The sequence below is a fragment of the Microtus pennsylvanicus genome, chromosome 12 (assembly GCF_037038515.1).
Source record: "Microtus pennsylvanicus isolate mMicPen1 chromosome 12, mMicPen1.hap1, whole genome shotgun sequence".
Taxonomy (NCBI): domain Eukaryota; kingdom Metazoa; phylum Chordata; class Mammalia; order Rodentia; family Cricetidae; genus Microtus; species Microtus pennsylvanicus.
This window is the reverse complement of record NC_134590.1, coordinates 92570271-92593989: the sequence shown is the minus strand read 5'-3', so window position 1 is coordinate 92593989 and position 23719 is coordinate 92570271. Positions and strand designations below refer to the sequence as shown.

General features: G+C 54.9%; 3 protein-coding genes across 9 annotated transcripts; 2 read left to right on the top strand and 1 right to left on the bottom strand.

Moving 5' to 3' along the window:
* The first annotated feature begins 128 nt into the window (after positions 1-128).
* Positions 129-6514, top strand: Shd (Src homology 2 domain containing transforming protein D). 5 transcript variants are annotated; one of them, XM_075942675.1, is made up of 7 exons: positions 129-313; positions 867-1484; positions 2700-2805; positions 2881-3060; positions 3734-3842; positions 4074-4193; positions 6178-6514. In XM_075942675.1, exons 2-7 carry the CDS (start codon positions 1206-1208, stop codon positions 6365-6367), a joined length of 984 nt encoding a protein of 327 aa, XP_075798790.1. In that variant the 5' UTR covers positions 129-313; positions 867-1205; the 3' UTR covers positions 6368-6514. The 5 variants fall into 5 exon arrangements, with proteins under 5 accessions (XP_075798790.1, XP_075798792.1, XP_075798789.1 ...); XM_075942677.1 differs by having other exon boundaries at positions 129-321; positions 1145-1484; XM_075942674.1 differs by having other exon boundaries at positions 131-313; positions 830-1484.
* A 1473-nt stretch (positions 6515-7987) lies between these two features.
* On the bottom strand, positions 7988-12006 carry Tmigd2 (transmembrane and immunoglobulin domain containing 2). 3 transcript variants are annotated; one of them, XM_075943580.1, is made up of 5 exons: positions 11922-12006; positions 10263-10622; positions 8823-8852; positions 8627-8746; positions 7988-8403 (listed from the first exon to the last, which is right to left on the bottom strand). In XM_075943580.1, exons 1-5 carry the CDS (start codon positions 11962-11964, stop codon positions 8168-8170), a joined length of 789 nt encoding a protein of 262 aa, XP_075799695.1. In that variant the 5' UTR covers positions 11965-12006; the 3' UTR covers positions 7988-8167. The 3 variants fall into 3 exon arrangements, with proteins under 3 accessions (XP_075799695.1, XP_075799696.1, XP_075799694.1); XM_075943581.1 differs by having other exon boundaries at positions 8645-8746; XM_075943579.1 differs by having other exon boundaries at positions 7988-8387; positions 8645-8746.
* A 1729-nt stretch (positions 12007-13735) lies between these two features.
* On the top strand, positions 13736-23529 carry Fsd1 (fibronectin type III and SPRY domain containing 1). Its single transcript, XM_075942670.1, has 13 exons — positions 13736-13908; positions 14927-15022; positions 15297-15428; positions 15854-15955; positions 17278-17300; positions 17476-17597; positions 18129-18338; positions 20529-20627; positions 22057-22216; positions 22497-22576; positions 22707-22958; positions 23055-23143; positions 23284-23529. Exons 1-13 carry the CDS (start codon positions 13894-13896, stop codon positions 23392-23394), a joined length of 1491 nt encoding a protein of 496 aa, XP_075798785.1. The 5' UTR covers positions 13736-13893; the 3' UTR covers positions 23395-23529.
* The last annotated feature ends 190 nt before the right edge of the window (positions 23530-23719 follow it).

Below are 23719 nucleotides of genomic sequence, written 5' to 3'. Positions count from 1 at the left end.
TGGGTTGACTCTGACTGACTCCTGCCCTGCAATTACCCCCTTAGGGTCCCACTTCCCAGCCCCCGTCCCTCCCCTCGCGGACCCGCAGCTGCGGCCGCCTCCCGCCCCTCCCCCTCGCCCGCCACAAAGCGACGGACGCGGCGGTGACGGACGGCGCCTCCCGCCCCGCGCCACAGCCAGCTGCGACCCTGCGCGATGCTCAGGTCTCTCGCCCAATCCCCTCCCGGCCCCGGTCCCAAGGGCGACTCGGTCCCCGCGCCGGTGTCCTCGTCCTCCGGGGTCGTGTCCGCCCCGGAGCGGCTGAAGGTCTGAGGTCTGTAGGTCTGTCGCGGGGCGGGGGCGGGACCCGGTGGGACGCGGGTGTCCTCGCCCCTCCCTCGCCCCCCCCCCCCCAGAGCCGGGGCCGGGACCCAGGGGTTTATGTCCCTTTGTGCGGTGGCTGCGGCCGTAGGCAGTTAAGGAATTGGGAGGTTAAAAGGTTGCAGCGGGGGCGGGGGGGACCCGGGAGTAAAGGGATTGGGGAGGTTAAGAGATAGAGGCGGTAAGGGATCTGGAAGTTAAGAGATGTGGGGGTGAGGGATCCGGCAGTTAAGGTGTACGGGGAGGGGGTAAGGGATCCGAAGGTTAAGGAAAAGGGAGGTTATGAGATGGGGGGGGATAAGGGATCCGGAGGTTAAGGGGTACGGGAGTGCTTTTTAAGGGATCGGAAGGTTAAGAGATGGGGGAGTAAGGGATATGGAGGGTTAAGGGATGGGGGTTAAGGAATAAAGGGTAAGGGATGGAGGCCGGTAAGGTATAAGGAGGTTAAGGGAATGAATGTGGATTTAAGGAATTAGACCGACTGAACCCTTGGGATCGGACAACAGTCCACAGGGAGTACGACCCTCTGGGTGGTCCAGCCTCTGGCAACTTTGTGCGTGAAGCTCTGGGAGACAACCGCGCTGACACCATACTGTGTTGCCTGTAACCCGAAGTGCACGACCCCCGCAACGCTGGGATCACCACCTGCTGCCCCCTCCGCTCCGAGCCCAGCCTAGGACTCCTGACCACCTCCCCCTTCTCTTTCCCCTTCTCTCTCCTCTCCCTTCTTCCTTCCCCTTTTGTATCTCCCCTCTTTTCTCCTCCCCTCCACCCCCGTTCCCAGGACGAGCTGAGGAGCTCGCATGGAAGCCCCGGTCTGACACCAGCCAATTCCGGGGACACCCATGGCCAAGTGGCTCCGGGACTATCTGAGCTTTGGCGGCCGGAAGCCTCCGCCGCAGCCGCCCACTCCCGACTACACAGAGAGCGATATCCTTCGGGCTTACCGGGAGCAGAAGGACCTGGACTTCGAGGATCCCTACGAGGACGCCGATGGCCGCCCCGAGTCGGAGCCCGCCGGGCTGGTGGACTCCAAGTACGACTCTCCCAGGCACCGGCTGATCAAAGTGGAGGCTGCAGATATGGCCAGAGCCAAGGCCCTCCTGGGCAGCCCTGGGGAGGAGGTGCGTGGCGGACGGGCACTGGTGCTCTGTCCCCATCATCCCAGGGTCCCAACCTCATGCTCCCCCGCCCCCGGGGAGTCTAAGAGTTTCTGGGTTAGCCAGAGTCCCCCTCGAGCCTTTCTCCATTCGGAAAGACCGAGGGTGGGCGCTGTTTTTGTTTTGTGTGCAAGGTAGCTCAGACTGGCCTCAGACTCACTACTTAGCTGGCAGTGATCTTGAATACCTGAGACTCCCGCCTCTACTTTCTAAGTGTGTGTCACACTCGAAACTGGATCTGGTGCATGCTGGGCAAGAAGAGCTATCTGCCCACAGAGCTCCAGCCCTGCTTAGTTCTGGGGCAGTGTTTCTCAGCCCGCTGGTGATGACTCCATTTGGGTTCAATGACCCTTTCACAGGGGTCACCTAAGACCATCAGAAAACACAGATAGTTACCGCAATTCATAACAGTAGCAAAATTACAGTTATGAAGAAGCAATTAAAAGAATTCTAGCCGGGCGATGGTGGCGCACGCCTTTAATCCCAGCACTTGGGAGGCAGAGGCAGGCGGATCTCTGTGAGTTCGAGACCAGCCTGGTCTACAAGAGCTAGTTCCAGGACAGGCTCCAAAGCCACAGAGAAACCCTGTCTCGAAAAAAACCAAAAAAAAAAAAAAAAGAATTCTATTTGGGAGGATAACCACAACTTGAGGAACTGTGTTACAAGGTCACACAGCATTAGGAAGGTTGAGAACCACTGCTCCATTGATTTGGTTTGGTTTTGAGACAGGTTTTCTATGTGCAGCCCAAGCTGGCCTAAAACTTGCCATCCTCCTGCCCCCAAAGCCTCTGGAAGAGGGGAACCTGAGAAGAGGAAGGGACTCAGGGAGACAGGACAAACTGGATTAAACCCTGCCTCATTCTCCCCAGCTGTGTGACCCTCCCGAGGTCACTGACCTCTGCTGTTGTTTCTTTGCCTATAAAACAGGCTTATCTCTTTACTAAGGGTTTATGGTATTAGAACAACACCAGAGGGTTCTGGGAACTGGGTTTGAATTCCCAGAACCCACTTGAAGAGTTGAATGTGGTGGCCTGTGCACTGGGGAGCCAGGCACAGGAGGATCCTGGGGACTCCCTGCCCAGCCTAGCTCTGAGAAATGTGAAAAGCCCAGCAGGGGCAGGCAGAGAGCACAGTGTAACACGACAGGCCGTCAGAACTAGCCAGAGCCTCTCCCTACAGCCTGAAGCAGACGCTGAGTACGCGGATCCTTTTGACGCCCAGCCTCAGCTGCCAGCTCTGGATGATGGGTACATGGAGCCCTATGATTCCCAGACTGGCTCAAGTGGTGAGTGCACAGGGCCAGGTACGAGGGCATGGTCCTGCATGGAATGGGAGGGTGACCAGTGTCTTCTCCACCCAGAACGGCCACCAAGCAGAGCTGTCCAGCTTTACGATACTCCGTATGAGGAGCAAGATGCAGAGCCGGAAGATGGAGCGACTTCTGGCCAGAGTCGGCTGCCCCTGGAGGATGAGAGGCCAGCAGATGAATACGACCAGCCTTGGGAGTGGAAGAAAGATCACATCTCCCGGGCCTTCGCAGGTGTGCGCAAGGCCAGGCCCTTCAAAGCCCTTCTCCCTCCACTGCCTCAGTTTCCCCCCAGAGAAAATGCCTTTTTATCCCCACCCCGAGCCTGTGTATTCTTGGGAAGAGACGTGGCTGTGACATCACACTGGATTTGTGGTCATTGTAGGACCAACCCAACAGGACGGTTGTAGATGAAACGCTAAATCGCACTCAGTTGTGTGGGAGCTGGAGAAAGATAGCGTGAGGTTTTTAGGAGCTGTCACGTGGTAGACTTGGAGCCAGACAGGTCCTAGTTAAATAGAGTGAAAGAGTAACAGGATCAACGTAAAGAATGGAAGGACGGGGCCATGACTTGAGGCAGCACTTGCCTTCCACCATGTGGATAGTCCTGCTTACCCGCAAGCACTACAGCCTGCTGCCTACAAACTTCCAACCCATCCCTGTTGACCACACATCCTCTACTCTGATTCGTCAGTCAAGGCAATGCCCCGCCCCTTCCATATTTCTGGGTGGCCACGCTCCCTTATTTCCAAAAACCAATCAGTTCTTGCTTCAATCTTGTCTTAACCTTAGACTCCACCGCCACCCCCTGGGTTCTGATAGTGTGCCCCTAACTGAGATCCCATTGACTGGCTCCTGTCCTGCCCTCTAGGTGGGCGGGACTTAACCTCTCACCTTCCTCTCCCAGTACAGTTTGATGGTCCTGACTGGGAGCGGACCCCAGGCTCGACCAAGGACGGCCGAAGACCACAGCCTGCGGAGCGTGTGGATGCGGCTCTGGCCCTGGAGAAGCAGCCGTGAGTGCGAATGCTGAAGGAGGGGTGACCCCGGGGGACCCAGGAACTGCAAGGGAGTTGGGGTCTCTTTCATTCACTCTGTCATTCATTCATTTTCTTGGCAAGGGCCTCATGTAGCCCAGGCTGGCCCCACTCACCATGTCCAAGGGAATTGTCTGGCTGTGTCCTGGGGTCCTTTCCTCGGCCCCTAGGTGTGTGAAGTCAGCTGGAGATATCTGTCCCCACGCCCAGGTGGTTTCATGGCCCCCTGAGCCGTGCAGAGGCCGAGAACCTTTTGTCCCTCTGCAAGGAAGGCAGCTACCTAGTGCGGCTCAGTGAGACCAGGGCTCAGGACTGCATCCTGTCCCTCAGGTGAGACCCAGACTCAGGGCGGCCAGTGGGTGGGGATTTCTGGAAAGTGGGCGGGCATTCAGGCGACTGGGTGGGGCTCCCTGGTCAGTGGCTAAATGAGTCCCACTCGGAGCGAGCTTGGAACCGGAAACAGATTTGAAGATTCGTTTGAAAGTCCAAAACTTGAAAGGCAGCCTTGAGTGTGAAGCAAATTCTCAGGATGTTCTAGAGAGCACTTGAGTTTGAAACGCTGGTTCCTTAAGATCCCTAAAGTGTGAGTCCAGTGTAGCACGGCCTTGTGGTACCAGCACTGGAGAGGGCAGGGGGACCACGAGTTCAAGTTCAGCCCCGGCTACTCATCCAATTTGAGGATATCCTGGGCTACATGAGTTTGTCTTAATAAAAGCAAGGGAGGGACTGGAGAGGCAGTTCAGTGGTTAAGGGCACTAGCTGTTCTTTGGGAGGACCTGGGTTCAACCCCTACATCTAGTGGCCCACAACTGCCTGTAATTCCAGCTCCAGGGAATATGACGCCGTCTTCTGGCCACTATGGGTGCGCACGCATGCACATTAAAAGTAAAATATAGCCGATCATGGTGACGCATGCCCCTAATCCCAGCACTCGGGAGGCAGAGGCAGGCGGATTTCTGTGAGTCCAACCAGCCTGGTCTACAGAGTAAGTTTCCAGAACAGGCTCCAAAGTTATGTAGAGAAACCCATCTCAAAACTCCAAAAAAATTACTGGGATGGCGAGATGGCTCAGTGGATAAAGGTACTTGCCACCAAGCCTAAACAACTTGAATTTGGCTGGGAGGCAGAGGCAGGTGGATCTCTATGAGTTTGAAACCAGCCTGGTTTACAAAGCAAGTTCCAGGACAACCAGAACTGTTACACAGAGAAATCCTTTCTTGAAAAACAAAAAAAGAAAGAAAGAACTTGAGTTCTGAGACCGATATGGTGGAAATAAGGAACCGACCTCCACAGGGTGTCCTCTGACCTCCACATGCTCCACATGTGTGCTCCCAATATACATATAAATAAATAATAAGTGTGAAAAATATTTTTAAAAGGGTGCATAGGCGTAGAGTCAGTCTCTTCTTTGACTCAACATTATTAGAACACCTATCAGGGACTGGACAGACGGCTCAGAGGTCAAGAGCATTTGCTGCTCTTCCAGAGGTCCTGAGTTCAGTTCCCAGCAACCATCTGTAGTGAAAGCTGGAGCTCTCTTCTGGTATGCAGGCATAATGCAGGAGGAACACTGTGTATTCCAGGGTCCCCGCTATGAGTTGGGGCCCTAGCATGGATGAACTCAGGTTCCAAAATGGAACTGTGGAAGATGAGAGGCTGAGGGAGGACGTGTACAAAAGTGGTACTCAGGCTGAGCTGGGAGCCATCAGGGCTAGGGTGAGCAGGGAAGGGGTCTTACTGCAGAGCCCGGGCTGGCCTGGGACAGCTCACAGAGACCTGCCTGCCTCTGCCTCCCAAGTACTGGGATTAAAGAATAATTTATTTAACTTTATTTATTTATTGTGAGGAGAGGTCTCACTATGTAGTCTTGCCTGGCCCAGAGCTCACCATGTAGACCAGGCTAGTCCTGAATTTGTAGCTATCTGCCAGCCTCTGCCTCCCAAGTGCTGCAACTTTTCTTTTACTTTTGTGCATGCGTGGGTGTAGCGGTCAGAGGACAACTCTTGAGGTTCAGCTCTCGCCTCGCACTTTGTGGGTCTTGGGGAATTAAACTCAAGTCATCAAGCGTGAGCTGCAAGCATCTTTACCCTCTGGTCCCTCTAATTGGTCCAAAACGGAACTTCAAAGGGAAAGCTACCCTACAGAGCCATGGAGGTCAGGAAGTCACTCGTGACTGTCAGTCCCGCAGAGAGGCACTGGATGGGGCTGCTAGAGGTGTCCCTGGAGGTCCAGAGTAATGCACCCGTGGACGGCGGCTGTGGAGAGATGGACAGTTGAGTGGGTCTGAGAAATGATGCTCTACCTTGCCCCACAGGAGCAGTCAGGGTTCCATGCATCTGAAGTTCGCGCGGACCCGGGAGAACCAGGTGGTGCTGGGCCAGCACAGCGGGCCCTTCCCCAGCGTGCCCGAGCTGGTCCTACATTACAGTGCCCGCCCGCTGCCTGTGCAGGGCGCAGAGCACCTGGCGCTGCTCTACCCTGTCACCGGCAGCCAGAGCCCCTGAGGGACCCTGCACACTGGCTCCAGGCCAGAGAGGGGACGGGGGACCCATGACACAGACTCCCCCCAAGCCAAATCTATTGCCCTCCGGGAGGTTCCAGGGCCCCCTCTCTGTGAGCGGGCTTTGCCTGTAAAAAAAAAGAAAAGAAAGGAGAGAGAGAGAGAGAGAGAGAGAGAGAGAGAGAGAGAGAGAGAGAGAGAGAGACAGAGAGAGAGAGAGAGAGAGAGGCACTTGCTGCCAGCCTGACTGGTTCAGTCCCAGGAACACACACGGCCCACACGGTGGCAGTAGAGAGCGGACACCCGCAAGTTGTCCTGATTTACACACAAGGCACACACCATAAATTAACAAATAAATGTAATAAAAACGAATTTTAAAACCTTGCCATTCCTTGCTGTTCTTTCGGAGCTGCGGAGAGAGGCCAGGCGACCGCTCAGACCTTGGAGCGTTCCCAAAGCCATGGCAAGCACAGGTGCCTGTGGGTACTGAGCAGTGAACAGCAAAGCCTTTGTCACAGGGGCCCAACTGGGTTTGGAAGCTAGATGTCCCCAGAGACGGGGACAGCTTCACCTCATCCCAGCCCGCAGCTGGGGCCTCTGACCTCCCAGGCAGAGCAAACATCTGTTCCCTGGGAAAGCCACAGGAGTGGGGGAGGGGAGGCAGCCGCAGCCCGGTCACTTCAAGGTGGCAGCTGGACAGGGACAGGTCCGTGGTACGTGTTAGCAGCCCTGACCCTCAACTCTTTCTTTTTTTGGTCCACAAGAAGCTCTCTGGTGGCCCATTGAAGAGGAAGGGGCCATTCAGGGCTGAGTGTGGACTCCCTGCTCACTGGACATAAAAGCAAGGGAAGGTGGGGAATTACGTAATTATAATAGAAATGTGTGTTTGGGTAAGTGCACGTGTGTGCACGTGTGTGCAGGTGCCTGGAGTTTTGAGCCACCGGAAGTGACTGCTGGGAATCGGTTCTCAAGAAGGGTATTGTGCGCTCTTAACCTGTGAGCCATTGCTCTAGCCACATTATAAAAATATAAGGCACTCCATCAGGTTCACCAGGCTCTCTCGGGAGACAGAGGCAAGCGGATCTCTGAGAGTTCGAGACCAGTCAGGTTTACAGAGCTGGTTCCAGGACAGCCAGAGCTGTTACACAGAGAAACCCTGACTTGAAAACAAGGAAAAATCAGAAGTGGAGTAGACTCTTCCTGGCCAAGGTGTGATGCCAGGCCATCTCCAGGGATCCTGGAACCCACAAATGACTCCTCATTATTGGTAGCACCCCAACCAACAGACTTTGTCACAGGCTTTGACAAGTCTTGTTAAAATTGAGCTTGGCGGTGCAGGCTTGTCCCTCATGAGGTTGAGGCAAAAGGAATTTATCTCAAAATAAAGAGGAAAATCAGAACTAGGGGTGAGAATCAGTAGAGACCTGGCTAGACTCCCCCAGAGAGGGGCTGGGGGCGTGGTTAGGGGTGGAGCCCCGCCTAGAATTCCCCAGAGAGGAGCTGGAGGCGTGGTCAGGTTGGAGTCCCGCCTAGGATCTCCCAGTGAGGATGGGGGTGTGGTTCAAGAATAAAGCACTTGTCTAGCATGGTTGAGGCCCTGGGTTCCGTGCACACTACTTAAAGAATCCTTTATTGGCAGCTCCTGGGTAACATCATTGATCTCAGCCTCTAGCTGTTGGACGCTCCCTCCCTTTATAAAAACAGTGATGCCCTCAAATAGCTCTTGTCCAGGTCCATCTTGTGCTCTCAAGGGTCTCCAATGCCTCTTTGACTTCGAGGATTCCTCTCGGCAGGTGGCCTTTCCCTACTTCCTACAACTTGCAGAAGTCGCACAGTGGACTGAGATGGGGTAGCCAGGCCTGGGCCTGGGGCTGGGTTTGGAGACCGGAAGTTGTTGGCGTGGAGCAGGTTTGGGGAAGGCGGTGGAATATATAACCTGGGCTCTCTGTTCACTGCCTGCATCCTTCTTCTTAGGCCGGGCCCGAGGCCTGTGTGGGATCTCCCTGGGCCGGTAGAGGACGTTGCTGTAGAAAGAATTTCCTGGGGACCGATGACATAAATCAAAAAACGACAGTAAATTAAGAGTGGCCATAGCTGTCTTGGCACGGGCAAGGGACCAACCTTCCCTACTAGGCAGCCTCCTCTCCACCCTCATCCCCACCCCCAGCTCTCTTAGCAGGTTGCTGCAGTTCCGACATCTGCCACGTGGCGGCGGTAGCACCATGTACCGAGATGCCTTCAGCTCCCGTGAGGTGAGACTCACCTGGGCAGGTGCTCTCACCTGAGTCCTCACGGCGACACCTGCTGAGACCCCACAACACAGCACCCAGTACCACCAAGGCTGCCACCACACCCCCAGCCACCAGAAGCATCAACAGGAGCCCTGGGTGGGGAGACAGAGAGGATTGTCTGTGGGGGAGAGGCACGCAGGGTGGGGCAGGTGGCGGGGAGGGGCTTACCTGAAGAGGTCTCCTTCAGCTGGAGGTCACCTGCAGAGAAGAGGTACCTGTCTCAGGAGGATGACCACTGTGGAGCCCAGACACCAGCTTCAGGATATTGAAGCTGCCGGTTCTGCTCTGCGATTTAGGCAGAACCTCAGGATCCTCTTCTGAGAACAAGCGCGTAAGCATAACGGTGTAACTGAGAACTAGGGGTCCCCTCCGAATTATTCCTGAGATTCTGCCTCCTCCAAATGACTCTGTCCCCAGCTGCTCACTCTACCTCTCATCCAAATCCCAAATCTTAGGACAAAGCACGCTACACGCCAACACTCTCAATTCACCCTGCCAAGACAGGAGAGCCCAGGACAGTACACGGCAGGACCGGTAACGGAGATGGAACTCAAGCCCCAAGTCATGTAGCCGGTGTATGAACATACAGGGCGGGAGTACTATAGGTCTACATAACTATAGAACCGCAATCAGAAGTGGAGATCTTATGACTTAGGGAAGGTGCATCATCCCCAAACTCCAGACTCTCCTCTTGCAGGTGCTGGCGTGAGCAGGAGTCCCGGGGGACTGTTGGTGGTAGAGAAGCCAGCTGGGTGCAGCTGCTCCCCACCCCTACAGCGTGTTAATTGGCCACTCCTCAGGCTGGTGGTGATGAGCCCCTGCAAAGGCGACATGTCCCTTCTAGCTGAGGAAAACACACCAGGCACTCCATCCCGGCAAACGGAGTCTAGAACAACACAGACTTGCAGGAACCACCGAGTGGGTACCAGCCCAAGGCTACTGGGGTCCCACCAGGCCCTGCTGTGGCAGCCAAGTTAACACGGTGTGGTTTCCTTTGTTCTGTGTGAGACAGTGAAGGCCAGGCTGGTGCTGAGCTCTTGGCCGTCTTTCTGCCTCAGTTTCCCGTGGGCAGGAGGATAACAGACAGGCGTCACCACATCCCACTGAAGCTCCCTCCTGAATTGGGAAGACAGGAGAGTGCCTTCACACCTGGCTCTTCTAATATATATATATATTATTCACATATATATGCCATCTTTTTACGTGTGCATGCAGTACCAACAGTGGCCAGAAGGGGGCCGTAGAGTCCTCTGGAGCTGGAGCGACAGTGGTTGTGAGCCACCAAGTGTACTGGTAACAGAACCCTAATCCTCAGCGAGAGCAGCCGGTGCTCTAACCACTGAGCTGCCTCCCCAGCCTCTCACACAGCTTTTTGAGATGGGATCTCACATAGTCCAGGCTGGCCTTGAACTCCTGGCCCTCCTGCCTCAACAAGCTGCTATGGAATCCAAATTAGCTTTGATTCTGTTATTCTCCTGCCTCGGTTTTCCACGTGCTAGTGTCGCAAGTGTGCTGTGAGCCATTTTACACTCAGACAGGACCCGAGATTCAGGAGTCCGTAGATTCTAGAGCCTCCCCACTCACACGCCTCTTCATCCCCGGTCATACCTGCCTCTACCAGGACCTTGGTCCCATTGCCCTCGGCCTTTTGCAACTTGGGGATCTCCAGGGTGGCCCGGCACATGTAATCCCCGCTGTCGTTGAGGCTCAGGTGGTCCAGTCGCAGGCTAAAGTTTGTAAGTGACTGCCAGGACAACTGCCCCCGAGCCCCACAGTCCACAGTGCTGAGGTTGCCATTCGAGATGAGCAGGTGGCAGAGAACGACCTTGTCCCGGATCCACTCCACACGCAGCCTCTCCCAGGCCTGACTCTGATTCACGCCACAGGACAGCCACATCTCATCGCCTTGTGTCACCGTCACCGAATGGGGCCACTGCTCCACGCTCAGGCTGACAGCTTCCTGCAGGCCTGGAAAGGATATGAGTCTTACCCAAATCTAGCAAGCCCCGTGAGGGCCTGAGTTCGAGTCCCTAGAACCCCTGGAGAAGACGGAGCATGGTGGTGTCACCCTGCACTGGGGAGGCAGAGCCTGGAGGACCCATGAGTTCTCTGTCAGCTACTCCCACAAGCAAGCCACAAGAGACCAAATCTCAGCCAAGCAGTGGTGGCACAAGCCTTTAATCCCAGCACTCGGGAGGCAGAGGCAGGCAGATCTCTGTGAGTTCAAGGTCAGCCTGGTCTACAAGAGCTAGTTCCAGGACAGGCTCCAAAGCTACAGAGAAACCCTGTCTTGAAAAAAAAAAAGAGAGAGAGAGAGAGACCGAATTTCAAAAAAATCAGTGGAGATAGAGGAAGAGTCTGGGGGAGAACACTGGGCCTCTGTACACACATACATACACACACACAGAGACACACATACATACACACAAATATATATACACACATAAACATGCATACACGCACAGACACATATATACACACTCAGATACATACACACAGTCACTCACACACACATATGCACAGTCACAGATACATGCACACACATACACGCACAAACATACACACAGATACATACACTCACAAATTCACATACATACTCTCACAGACAGTTATACATACATACACATGGACATGCATACATACATATACATACAGACATGCACATAGACATGCATACACATAGGCATGAACACACACATACACACAAACCAACATAGGGGCCGATGTGCTGACTCAGCAGGTAAAGGCACTTGCTGACAAACCCTAGGACGTAAGTTCTCTACCCCATAGCCACATGGTAAAGGGAAGGAGAGGGTGCTGGAGATGGCTTCAGGAGATCCCACACCTCTGGCCTCTGGGGACCCTTGCACACACATACATACACACACACACACACACACACACCAGATATATACTTTTTTTTTAATCCCTGTGGAACATGGTGATGCACACCTTTAATCCCAACTCTCCAGAGGCATAAACAGGCATGTCTCTGAGTTCCAGGCCAGCCTGGGCTACATAGTGGAAACCTGACCCCCCTTCCCTCCCCCCCCCCCCCGGCAAGATCCTGTCTCAAAGGAACAAAAGAGTATGGGGCCAGGGTTCCGGGCCTCACAGGCTGGTGATTGGGTCATGGTTTGGGTTCCTCTGAAGAGGCCGTAAGGGCCCCAAGCATCCAGTTCAGGGTGGTTCTGATGGGGGACCAGGCAGCTGAAATGGGCTGGACAGAAAGAGAGAGTGCACAGGTGGGGACCCCCAAGTACTCACCCCAGAACTGCAGCAGGACGAATGCCCAGCCCGGAGACTCCATCCCTGAACCATCAGGCCCCAGACTCGCCCTGTTGCTCTGGGGTCACCCAGCCCCCACACACACTCTTCCTGTCACAGAGTCCACCCACCCCTGCTGCGGTGACATTGGGGGTGGGGAAACAAAGAGGGCAGGCAGACATCCTGTGCTTCAGGCTGAAGGGGAAAGGGGGTCCAGTTTCCCCCAAAGCATTCTCCATCAGAAAGGGAATACACATCCTTCTGTGGGTGTAAAGACTGCGTTCGTGAGAGTGCAGATCTCTCTGGAAGACACTACAGAGGACAGAGGAGCAGAGCAGAGAGGGACAGTGAGGAAGAAGGGCTGGGTGAGGAGGGCCCCCGGGCTCAGTGAGCCATGCACTTGCCCATGCACAAGGCCTGGACAAACCAGAGAGGGAGAGGTGGAGGCAGGAGAATCAAGAGTTCAAGGGCAACCTTGGCTGCACAGGGAGCATGAGACCAGACTGGGCAACGTGACGCTTCTCAAAAATCAGTCGATACAGTAAGGTCCCTCTGCCTTGGCTCCTGGGTCCCTAAGTCCTTCCCTTGTTGCAGGACTGAGCATGAGACCCAGGCCTCACACAGGCTCAGGCACAGGCCCTGTTTGAGAATTTCTGTGATGACTTTGTTTTTTGTTTTGATTTTTTTTCTGAGACAGGGTTTCTCTGTAGCTTTGGAGCCTGTTCTGGAACTTGCTCTGTAGATCAGGCTGGTCTCAACTCACAGAGATCCTCCTGCCTCTGCCTCCCGAGTGCTGGGATTAAAGACGGGCACCACCACGGTTGGGCAAGTGACTGGTTTATCACAGGCATTGGGTGGCAGGTGTGGGGACGCACGCCTTTCATCCCCGGAGGCAGAGGCAGGGGGATATCTGAGTTCGAGGCCCAGATCTGGGCTACAGAGACAGACAGACAGACAGACAGACAGACAGACAGACCTGCTCTGGTAGCAAAAACCAGACCCCTGTTCTCAGTCCAACCACAGGACATTGGTGACTTCCTGGTGGACCCAAGCCCATCTACTGTCAACTAACCCCATGGGAAGTTGGGACCCCTGTGTGGGCAAACGAAGCTGGCTCAGCCTGTTGAGGCAAGCTCTGTCTCTTACAGTTTCTGGTACCCCTCCAAGGCCTAGGCAAAGTCAGGGACCGAAGGTCTTAGCCATCAGTCCCCAGCCTCAGGGGCCCTCTGGGGTCAGTGGTCAGTGCGGTAGAGTTCAGAGTCTCAGACCAAACCACTAGATGACCTACTATCTCACTGGGTGCTTCCTGGAATTGTTCTGAGCCGCAAGGAGGGCGCTGCCCTGCACAGAAAGGTTGTGTTTAAAAGACCCTAGGGTGTCCAAAGCCCCGGTTGACAGCGGAGCGAGGTGAACATAACAAACATGTCTAGCCCCGAAGTCAAGGGCTGGTAGAGAGGTTTCGGGGGGGGGGTATTTAGTTATAATCTGGGGCTTTGTGGAAAGTATAGGAACTTGTTCACTGTGTGACCATAATGCTGAACGCTGATTGGTTGTGCAAGCAAGCAATGACAGTTCTCAGAGCAGTTTGGGTACCAATTTGAGTAGCAAATGCGGACGGTGTGGGAGTGAATAAGGGGTGGTCCCGAGGTCACAAGACAGGGCCTGAGGTCAAAGCCAGATAACCTGACTTCTGCCTGGTCTCTCTCTCATCCCTCCTGGTATCACACGATCTGATACCCAGGCTCTGGAGGAGAGCGAGTCCCAGCTCCGAACTACATTTCCCAGCAGCTCCCGTCGCGGGAGCATGCGTAATGCATTCAGTGATGGAGCGCTGACCAGGGGCGCGGCGGCGGAGGCGGCGAGGGCGCGGAGGGCTAATTGGTTGCCGGCTGCGGCCACGGAGGCTAGAGTGTTTGGAGAACCAGCTGAGGGGGACCCTGAGGCGGGGTCGGGGCGATCCAGGGCTGCAGCTATGGAGGACCAGAGGGTAGGACCGGGAGGGATGCGCGGAGCGGGCACGGGGAGGGGACCAGGTGATGCCGCAGCGCCCCTCCCCCTCACGGGCCGCCCGCACAGCGGCTCGGGTTAACATGCAACCCCCAACTACCCCACCCCCCAACTCGGCTTCTCATCATCCTAGCCTGGGCTTAGCTGGGTCCCCACTCCACAGGTCACTGCCCCCAGCCTGCAGTGCCCAGCCCCCCACCCTGGGTGGGAGCCGGGAGCAGGAGCCCTCCTCCTCCACTTGCTCTGGGGATCTCCCTCTCCAAGCCCCACCCTTCACAAGTGAGACCTTCGGACTGCCCAGGTGAACTCCATCCACTTCCCAGGCTATCTTGACCCATGCCTATCGCACCTCACCCAGGAGAAATTTGTTTCTGCATATAGTCCTTTACCCCAGGCTAGCCCAGTTGGACTCTGGGACTTACCTTGCCCAGGCTACCCTCTCATTGCAGCTCATCTTCAACTTTCAAGATGCAGATATTGGTCTGGGGTGTTGGTGGTCCACGCCTGTTATCCCAGCCTCGGGAGGCAGAGGCAAGAGGTTGATGTGAGTTCCAGGTTAGCCTGAGCTACACAGTGAGACCCTGGGAAGTGGATTAGTGAGTAAAGTGCTGTGCAAGCATACAGACCTGAGTTTAAGTCCCCAGTGTTCATGTAAGAAGTTAGTGCAGCTGCATGCACTGTAACCCCATCCCTGGGGACGGGGACACAGGAGGATCCTTGGGGACTTGATGGCAGCTAGTCTAGCCCAGGCTCAGGTGGAGAACAAGAGAAGAAGATAACCGGTATTGACACGTGGCGTCCACACACGTGTGCATGCACACACACAAGTACACACACCGTCAAACCAAGCCCACATCAGCTCAGTGCTCAGACCACATAACAAGGGTCCATCCCTGAGTGTCCTTCTCTGCGATGGGAACGCTACAGCCTCACCCCAGGCTTGCACTCCTGGAGGGCCGCGCTCAGCCAGCCCCCTGGCATGTTCCTCTGTTCCTCAGGAAGCACTGAGAAAAATCATCACCACCCTGGCCGTGAAGAACGAGGAGACGCAGACCTTCATCTACTCCCTGAAGCAGATGCTGCTGAATGTAGAGGTGAGTGGAGCGATCAGTTCTGCAGGCTCGGGTGGGGGGGTGCAGGGAGAGTCCGGGAGGCATCTCCCACGCTTCAGTTCAGTCTCCCATCTACATGGCCCTCGCTTTTCCCCCTTGAGACAGAGTTGCTCTGTGTAGCCCCGGCTGTCCTGGAACTCACTCTGTAGACTAGGTTGGCCTCAAACTCAGAGATCCACCTGTCTCTGCCTTCTGAGTGCTGGGATTAAAGGTGTGTGTCACTGCACCCGGCTCATGGTGGCCTCTTCCCATGCAGGCAAACTCAGCCAAGGTGCAGGAGGACCTGGAAGCTGAGTTCCAGTCCCTCACATCAGTGCTGGAAGAGCTGAAGGAATCCATGTTGATGAAGATCAAGCAGGACAGGGCCAGCCGCACCTACGAGCTGCAGGTGTGAGCGTGTATCCCCTCCCTCCCTCCCTCCCTCCAGAGCCCCTGTTTCCCTCCTGACCCTTCTGGCACAACCACCTCCTTGTGATTGCCCAGTTCTTTCCACTGGTCCCACCAGAACCATGGTAACACTCCCACTCAGGCACCTCCCATGACTCCCCTGGACTCTGCAGTTCCAGGCTGGCATCTCTCTCATTGAACCCAACTTCACCGTCACTTCTCAGGATCCCACCTTCCCACCTGTGATTACCAAGGGGCCTGGGGGACTTAAGTGTGAATCTAGCCCCGTCTGGCTCTGCCAGCACTCAAGGCTCCAGTCTGCCTTTCCACCTGGAGCCCTGTTAGGCTGCAGGTCCTGCAGGAAGCAGAGCTCTGGGTGGGTTTGCGGTGGTTGAGGAATCTGTCCCCATTGCTCGCTACCCACAGAACCAGCTAGCCGCCTGCACTCGGGCCCTGGAGAGCTCTGAGGAGCTCCTGGAGACAGCCAACCAGACCTTGCAGGCCGCAGACAGCGAGGATTTCCCTCAGGTGGGTGTCCATGAGAGGACCCATAGAGTCCCTGGGTCAAATGCTCTGTGTACAGTTTTGTTTGTTTTTGATTTGTTTTGGTTTGTTTTTTTTGAGACAGGGTTTCTCTGTGTAGCCCTGGCTGTCCTGGAACTCTTTCTGTAGACCAGACTGGCCTTGAACTCACAAAGATCCACCTGCCTCTTCCTGCTGAGTGCTGGGATAAAAGGCATGCGCCACCACTGTCCAGTTAGTTTTGTTCGTTTTTATTTTTATTTATTTATTTATTTATTTTGGTTTTTCGAGACAGGGTTTCTCTGTGGCTTTGGAGCTTGTCCTGGAACTAGCTCTGTAGACCAGGCTGGTCTCGAACTCACAGAGATCTGCCTGCCTCTGCCTCCCGAGTGCTGGGATTAAAGGCGTGCGCCACCATCGCCCGGCGTTTTGTTCGTTTTTATCACACGTATTTATTTGTGTGTGGGAGGAGTGTGTGGAGCCCACAGCAGTCCACCCTCCTCACGCGAATCAGTCTGTCAGCAAGCGTCTTTACTCGCCAAGCCTCTTGCCGGCTCTCAGTCATTTTATTTAGATAGTGCCATGAGGCACACAACAAAAATGTGTCTCTGAGACTTCTCAGGGAGAGGCTGTGGCATTGTGGGTAGAATGCTTATCCAGCATGCACCAGGCCCTGGGTCCCATCCCCCACACCATATAGGCCAGTCACCCTAGTGATTGGGAGGATGGTCCAAGTCAGCCTCAGCCGGGCAGTGAGTTCCAGGCCAGCCTGGGCTCAATGAAACCTGTCACAAAGAGCAAAACAATTTGACTCAGAGAGTAAACAGTGTGATTTCATTCCACCCAGAGGCGAGTGTGTCAGTCTTTCTCAGCGTGAGCTTTTGCTTTGTGGAACATCCGTTATCTTTTTCTCAGATTTCTCTTAAGCCGTGCAGTCTATATTTTGGTTTCTTAAATGTGCTGACTCGAGCTGGCGAGGTGGCTCTGGGGGTAAAGGGGCTTGCAGCAAAGCCTGACAGCCTGAGTTCAATCCCCGACCCCACATGGTGGAAGGAGAGAACCAACTCCTGAAGGTGGTTCTTTGACCTCCATACACGTATGCACACATGGAATAAATGTCATTTTAAAACTAGAAATAAGTAAGCGTGCCTGCTGTGTAGGCTGGGCACAGAGAGGAGACTTAGGCTCACTGCCCCTTTGACACACAGCCTGGAAGGAAGCAGTTCGGCTTCTGCCTCCTGGCAGAGATCTTGATCTTAGCTGCCGTGCCTCAGTCTCCCTGCTATAGAGTGGCACAGACCTTTGACTTCTGCTTTGTCCTTTTCTAGGCCGCCAAGCAAATCAAAGATGGGTAAGATGCTGAGTCGGGTCCCTGTCCCAGAGTCCTGCCTGTATGGGGACACCCACTGGGGGAGGCCAGGCCCTGAGCACTGCACAGGGAAACAGAACTGGGATCCCCAGATGTCCCAGCCTGGCCCCTCTGCTACAAAGCTGCCATTGGATCGCTCCTCCCTCCCTCCCTGCAGTGTGACCATGGCCCCTGCCTTCAGATTGTCGCTCAAAGCCAAGGTCAGCGACAATATGAGTCACCTCATGGTGGACTTTGCACAGGAACGGCAAATGCTGCAGACCCTTAAGTTCCTGCCTGGTGAGATGGGGACCTGTCTGGGGTTCCAAGACTCCGGGAGGGACAGAGAATGGGCCATACACACACAGCGTGGAAGTCACACAACCCTCACCTCCCCACACACATGTGGGACTGGTGTGGAAACAGGAAGTCACACACAGAGGTTGGGGCCTAATCAAGTCCTGCCCATGCAGGGGTGGGTCACAGGCCCTCACACTGGCCAGGGTTGTCTTTGGGGTGGGCCCTAGCCAAGCCCCAACCATGCATACATTGGGTCTGTGGATACCTGTGTCTGTAGTTTGGCTCCTGGTGGCCTGGGAAAGCCCTGCCCTGGAGATCCCAGGAGACCTCACCTCCTAGGGACTGGGAAGTTTATGGTGGGCTACTGTGGGGTGGAGTCCCAAAAAAAGCCACACCCCCGGTTGGTAGGAAATTCTAGAAAAGCATCAAATGATAATAACCTGGAAGGAACAGAGAGAGCTCTACCCTGACCCCAGGAGGCCCCAGTCCTTCTAGGGACTCAGACACTGACCTTCTTCCTGGGCCCCGCAGTGCCAAGTGCCCCCATCATTGACCTGGCGGAGTCCCTGGTGGCCGATAACTGCGTGACACTGGTGTGGCGCATGCCGGACGAGGACAGCAAGATCGACCACTACGTGCTGGAGTACCGCAAGACCAATTTCGAGGGTCCACCCCGCCTCAAGGAGGATCACCCCTGGATGGTCGTCGAGGGCCTACGGCACACCGAGCACACCTTGACAGGTGAGGGAGCACTCCCAGGCAGGAGAGGAAGTGGTCCCTGACAGGTGAAGGAGCACTCTCCCCTGTAGGTAGAGGGACCACACCGAGGCAAGAAAGGGAGCACTTGCATTTGAGGAGCTGTCCCAGCTTAGCTTAGCTGTCCATCTCCCAACTGCCTACCCCCTTCCTGGCTCCATTGCCTCGGCAACCCAAGGGGTATTGCTACTTCCAGCTTCCTGCAACTCTTGGAGTCTGAGATCGGCTGGTGGAGCTAGCCCATCAGAGCTGTCAGCAGAACAGAAGGCATGGTGGATAGGTTTGTCCATATGAAGCACTGGTTTCTCAAAGCCGTTTGAAAACAGAGGAAACTGAGGCACAGGAGGAATGCTCCCCTTATCTTCTCCATAGCTCTGCCGTCCAGCTGCCGGTCCTTCATTCTAGCTGTGTGTGCCAATGTGGAGGTCAGAGGTCAGTGTTGGCCATCGCCCTCAGTGTCTCCTCACCCAGAGCTCACGGTTAGCTAGGCTGTCTGACTGTCAAGACCCAGGAATCCTGTCTCCTCCTCGGGGTTGCAGTCTGCATGCGTGATGCGTGGCCCTTTCCTGGGTGACTGGATTCAGTTCTTACCACTTTACCCAGCAAACATTTCCTCAGCCCTTCGCTCACTAGCGAGCAGTGAACCCCTGGTCCTGACATTCAGGAGGACCACTCAGATATTCAGGGGGTTTCTGGGTAATTAGAAGAAGTCAGACCACGTAGGCATCCGCGTGGTGGGGAGGAGGCGGCTCAGGAGGCAGGAATCAGTCGTCAGGGCCCTAATGAGTTCACAAAGAGCAGGGAACCCCTGATTTTCCTCCCTAACTCTCAGTTCTCGGTCTATAATCACCAGCCTGCTAGTTATCTGTAATTAGCATTCATGGTTAATAATGAACATGCTAATTGCAGGGGGATGGCCATGCCAGCCAGTGCCAGAGCCCCAGAACCTGGTACAGAAATCAAATTTCCTCTCTACAGAAATCAAAACAAACCTACCCTTTTTCTCATAGGTCCCGGTATTCATACCCCAGGCCTCTCTTCCTCTTACTGGCTTCATTGTGCCTTTTATCTGGGGATAATCACAGACACACAGGCACAGTGAGGGCTCCTGTCTCCCCACTGGTGGCAGCTTGTGGAATAGCTACAGTTCAACTCTAAACCAAAGAAGTGAAGGGGAGGCCTGGCTCAAGTGCTGGAGTGCTCATCCGGCAGGGAGGAAGCCATGGGTTCTACCCCCAGTTGGTGCACACTCGCCTTCTCAACACTGGGGAGGTGAAGGCAGGAGGATCAGGAGTTCAAGGTCAGCCTGGACTACGTGAGACCTGTCAAATAAAAAGGAAACAGGGTTGGAGAGATGGCTCAGAGGTTAGGAGCACTGGCTGCTCTTCCAGAGGACCTGAGTTTATAATTCCCAGCAACCGTATGGTGGCTCACAACCATCTGTAATTTGATCAGGTTCCCTCTTCTGTCATGCAGACAGAATACTATATACATAATACATAAGTTTAAAAAATAAACAGAATAAAAAAGAAAAAAAACAGAAATGGGGAGGTGGTTATGAACGTCTTTAATTCCAGGACTAGGGAGGCAGAGGTAGGAGGATCTCTGAGTTTGAGGCCAGCCTGAGCTGTACAGTGAGACCCCATTTCAAAGCCAAACAAGTCAGATGGGGCTTGTGTTCCAGACCTGAGCTCTCAGTGGGCAATGGAAGGTTCTGGCGCACAGGGCTGTGGTGCTAGAACAGGTGGTGGCTAGTTTGCCGTAGCAGCCGGGAAAGCAATAGGAGGCTGATAGACACATAAGACCGGGCTGGGCATGGGGCTTGGTACCCTGAGTGGAAGAAGGCATTACCTGGATGGATGAGCAGAGAGGCCATGGACAGGAAACGAGGGTGGAACAGGCAGGCCCACATCAGCACTGGTAACCAAGGAGCCTGAGGGGTAGCTCAGTGGTTAGAACACCGACTGCTCATGACCGCCTGTAACTCCAGCTCCAGGGGACCAGATGCCCCTTTCTTGCCTCCACAGGTGGTGCACAGGTGGTGCACAGGTGGTGCACAGACACACAGATGGGCAAAAGACCCATATACATAAAATTAAATCTTAGATGAGACACAGATAGACTGGCAGATTGGGGTGGGGCCCTTGCAATTTTACATCCTCTCTTCCCTCCTAGGTCTCAAGTTTGACATGAAATACATGAACTTCCGTGTGAAGGCTTGTAACAAGGCGGTGGCTGGTGAATTCTCCGAACCGGTGACCTTAGAGACTCCAGGTGACCACCCCTTCCTGACTTGGTATCTCCTGCCCATCCTGTTACCCTGGGAACCCTGGGTCTTGGAATGGGGTGATGTGACCCTTGTTGCTCTGGCTGCCAGGGAGCTCACCCTTAGTCTCCAGTGGCTGTCTCCTGTCTTTGCTCGAATATCCTGGACTCTTCTGGACTTTTTTATTTCTATTTACAAGGTTGATCTGTGGCTTCAGTTTTATTTTACATGTATTTATGTGTGTGTGCACACGTAGGGGTTTGTGCTTATACAAACCATCATCAGGATCATTTCTCAGGCATGTCTACCTGGCTGGCCCGAGCCCTAAGGATCCCCTGTCTCTGCCTGCCCTGTGCTGGGTTACAGATGTCACCAACATGTATGCCTTGTTTTTAACATGGTCTCTAGGAATTAGGACCCAGGGAGTCTTGTGGCAGTTCACCTTAGGGCCCATTTGCCTTCAGTTAATTTTTGTTTTTGTTTTGAAACAGGGTTTCTCTGTAGCTTTGGAGCTTGTCCTGGAACTTGCTCTGTAGACCAGGCTGGCCTTGAACTCACAGAGATCCACCTGCCTCTGCCTCCCCAGTGTTGGGATTAGACGCACCAGCACCACCCAGCCAGTTAAAATCTTTTTTTTTCTTTTTTTTCTTTCTTTTTTTTTTTTTTTTTTTTTTTTTTGGATTTTCAAGACAGGGTTTCTCCATAGCTTTTTGGTTCCTGTCCTGTAACTAGACCAGGCTGGCCTCGAACTCACAGAGATCCACCTGCCTCTGCCTCCCGAGTGCTGGGATTAAAGGTGTGCGCCACCACCGCCCGGCTCAGTTAAAATCTTTTAAGTGGCTATTTTGTGAATTTTTCCGCATGTATGTCCGTGCAGTACAGCTGCACAGTGCCCATGGAGGTTAGGGAGAGCAGGCAGAGAGCTGGGGTTAGAGTCGCAAGCTACCGCGTGGGTGCTGGGAATCAGGGTCTCACGAATAGCCCGGGCTGGGCTGGAAGTCACAGTCCCCCAGCCTAGGCCTCCCAGGAGCTGGGACTGCAAGTGTGGATGAATGAGGTAGTCTTCCTGACTCTCTGTCCCTCCCTCCTGTCCTCTGTAGAGTCGGGGACAGAACATAGTCATAAAACTGAATCTGTAATCTCCCACAGTGACTCTTGTATATCGTCTCCTCTAGCCATGTTCTTTCTCTGGGGTCTGCCCTCAGTGGAAGCACAGGCAGAGAGATCAGCTTGAAAACGGCTCTCGACCCCAGAGACAGTTAGACTACAGCCCTTTCGCCTGGTTCCTCTGGCTCTTGGTCAGCTCCCCCAACCTTCCTGTCCTGCCTCACCCTGTACCGCCCCTCCTGTCCGTCTCCCTAAGCTGCCTGTCTTGTCTCTGTGTCTATCTGGGTTTCCCATCTCTGTGACCCCCCCCACTCGTCTCCCTGGCCCCAGCATTCATGTTCCGCCTGGACGGGTCCACATCTCACCAGAACCTGCGAGTAGAGGACCTCTCCGTCGAGTGGGACGCCATGGGCGGGAAGGTCCAAGATATCAAGGCTCGAGAGAAAGAGGGCAAGGGCCGGACAGCATCCCCTGTCAATTCCCCAGCCAGGTAGCCCATGTCCCCTGGTCCCTGAGTCTCACCTCACCCTGGCCAGTTTTGTCAGGACCGGGGTGGAGGGAGGAGCCTGAGGGTATGACAGCTTCCGCGTAGAAGAGTGCATGATAGCAAGGGTTCTGGTAGAGGAATAGGAGGGTTTTTTGCAGCATCTGCCCAGTTAGCTCAGTTGGTTAGGCATCTTCCAGCTGAGGAGACTGGCGGGCACATTTATAAGGGCTGGCACGGACCAGGGAAAGGTGAAACCTGAGCTGAGCTTCTCTGCTATCCACAGAGGAACTCCATCTCCCAAGAGGATGTCTTCAGGTCGTGGAGGACGGGACCGCTTCACAGCTGAGTCTTACACGGTGCTGGGTAAGGATGGGAGATGAAGGGACCTGGGGAGCTGGCGGCAGAATGTGAGCAGGAACACAGAGCGCCTGGGGGATGTGGGCATAGAAGGTGCCCAGCCTTGGCTCCATCCTACCCCCTCCCTGTGCCTCAGGGGACACGCTGATTGACGGTGGGGAGCACTACTGGGAGGTGCGCTTTGAACCGGACAGCAAGGCCTTTGGCCTGGGTGTAGCCTACCGCAGCCTGGGCCGCTTTGAGCAGCTGGGCAAGACAGCCGCGTCCTGGTGTCTGCATGCCAACAACTGGCTGCAGGCCAGCTTCACCGCCAAGCACGCCAACAAGATCAAAGTGCTGGACAGCCCTGTGCCCGATTGCCTGGGCGTACACTGCGACTTCCACCAAGGTGCTACCACTTTCCCTTCCTCGGCCCCAATGCCCCAGCTCCTCCCCGGTCCTCACCCCTGTCCTGACACCTGTCCCCCTGCCCCCCTCACCCCAGGCCTCCTGTCTTTCTACAATGCCCGCACCAAACAGCTCCTGCACACCTTCAAGGCCAAGTTCACACAGCCCCTGCTTCCAGCTTTCACTGTGAGCCACTGGCTGTTGGGGGGGGGGGGGCGAGGGGAAGGGGATGTGAAGGGGTAGGAGGGGGAGCCCAGGGGGAGGATGCTGGCCTGTCTCCAAGTGTTGTGTCCTGGCTGAACCTCCCTGTTTCTCACTCTCCCCAGGTGTGGTGTGGAAGCTTCCAGGTGACCACAGGCCTGCAGGTCCCCAGCGCTGTGCGCTGCCTACAGAAGCGGGGTAGTGCCACCAGCAGTTCCAACACCAGCCTCACCTAGGCCGGGGCCACCTGCCAGCCGGGGCACTTCAGCCGGCATCTCCACCTACCTGCTGCTTGGAGCCTTAACTCTGGAATCGGGGGTCAGAGTCCCCTCACCGCCTCAGTTCATAATAAAAATAAAACACTAGCCACACTACTGTGCTGGTTCACTTTTGGTTTTTCAAGACAGGGTTTCTCTGTAGCTTTGGAGCCTGTCCTAGAACTAGCTCTGTAGAACAGGCTGGCCTCGGACTCACAGAGATCCACCTGCCTCTGCCTCCCGAGTGCTGGGATTAAAGGTGTGCGCCACCACCGCCCGCCTTGCATTTCTTCGCTATGAAACA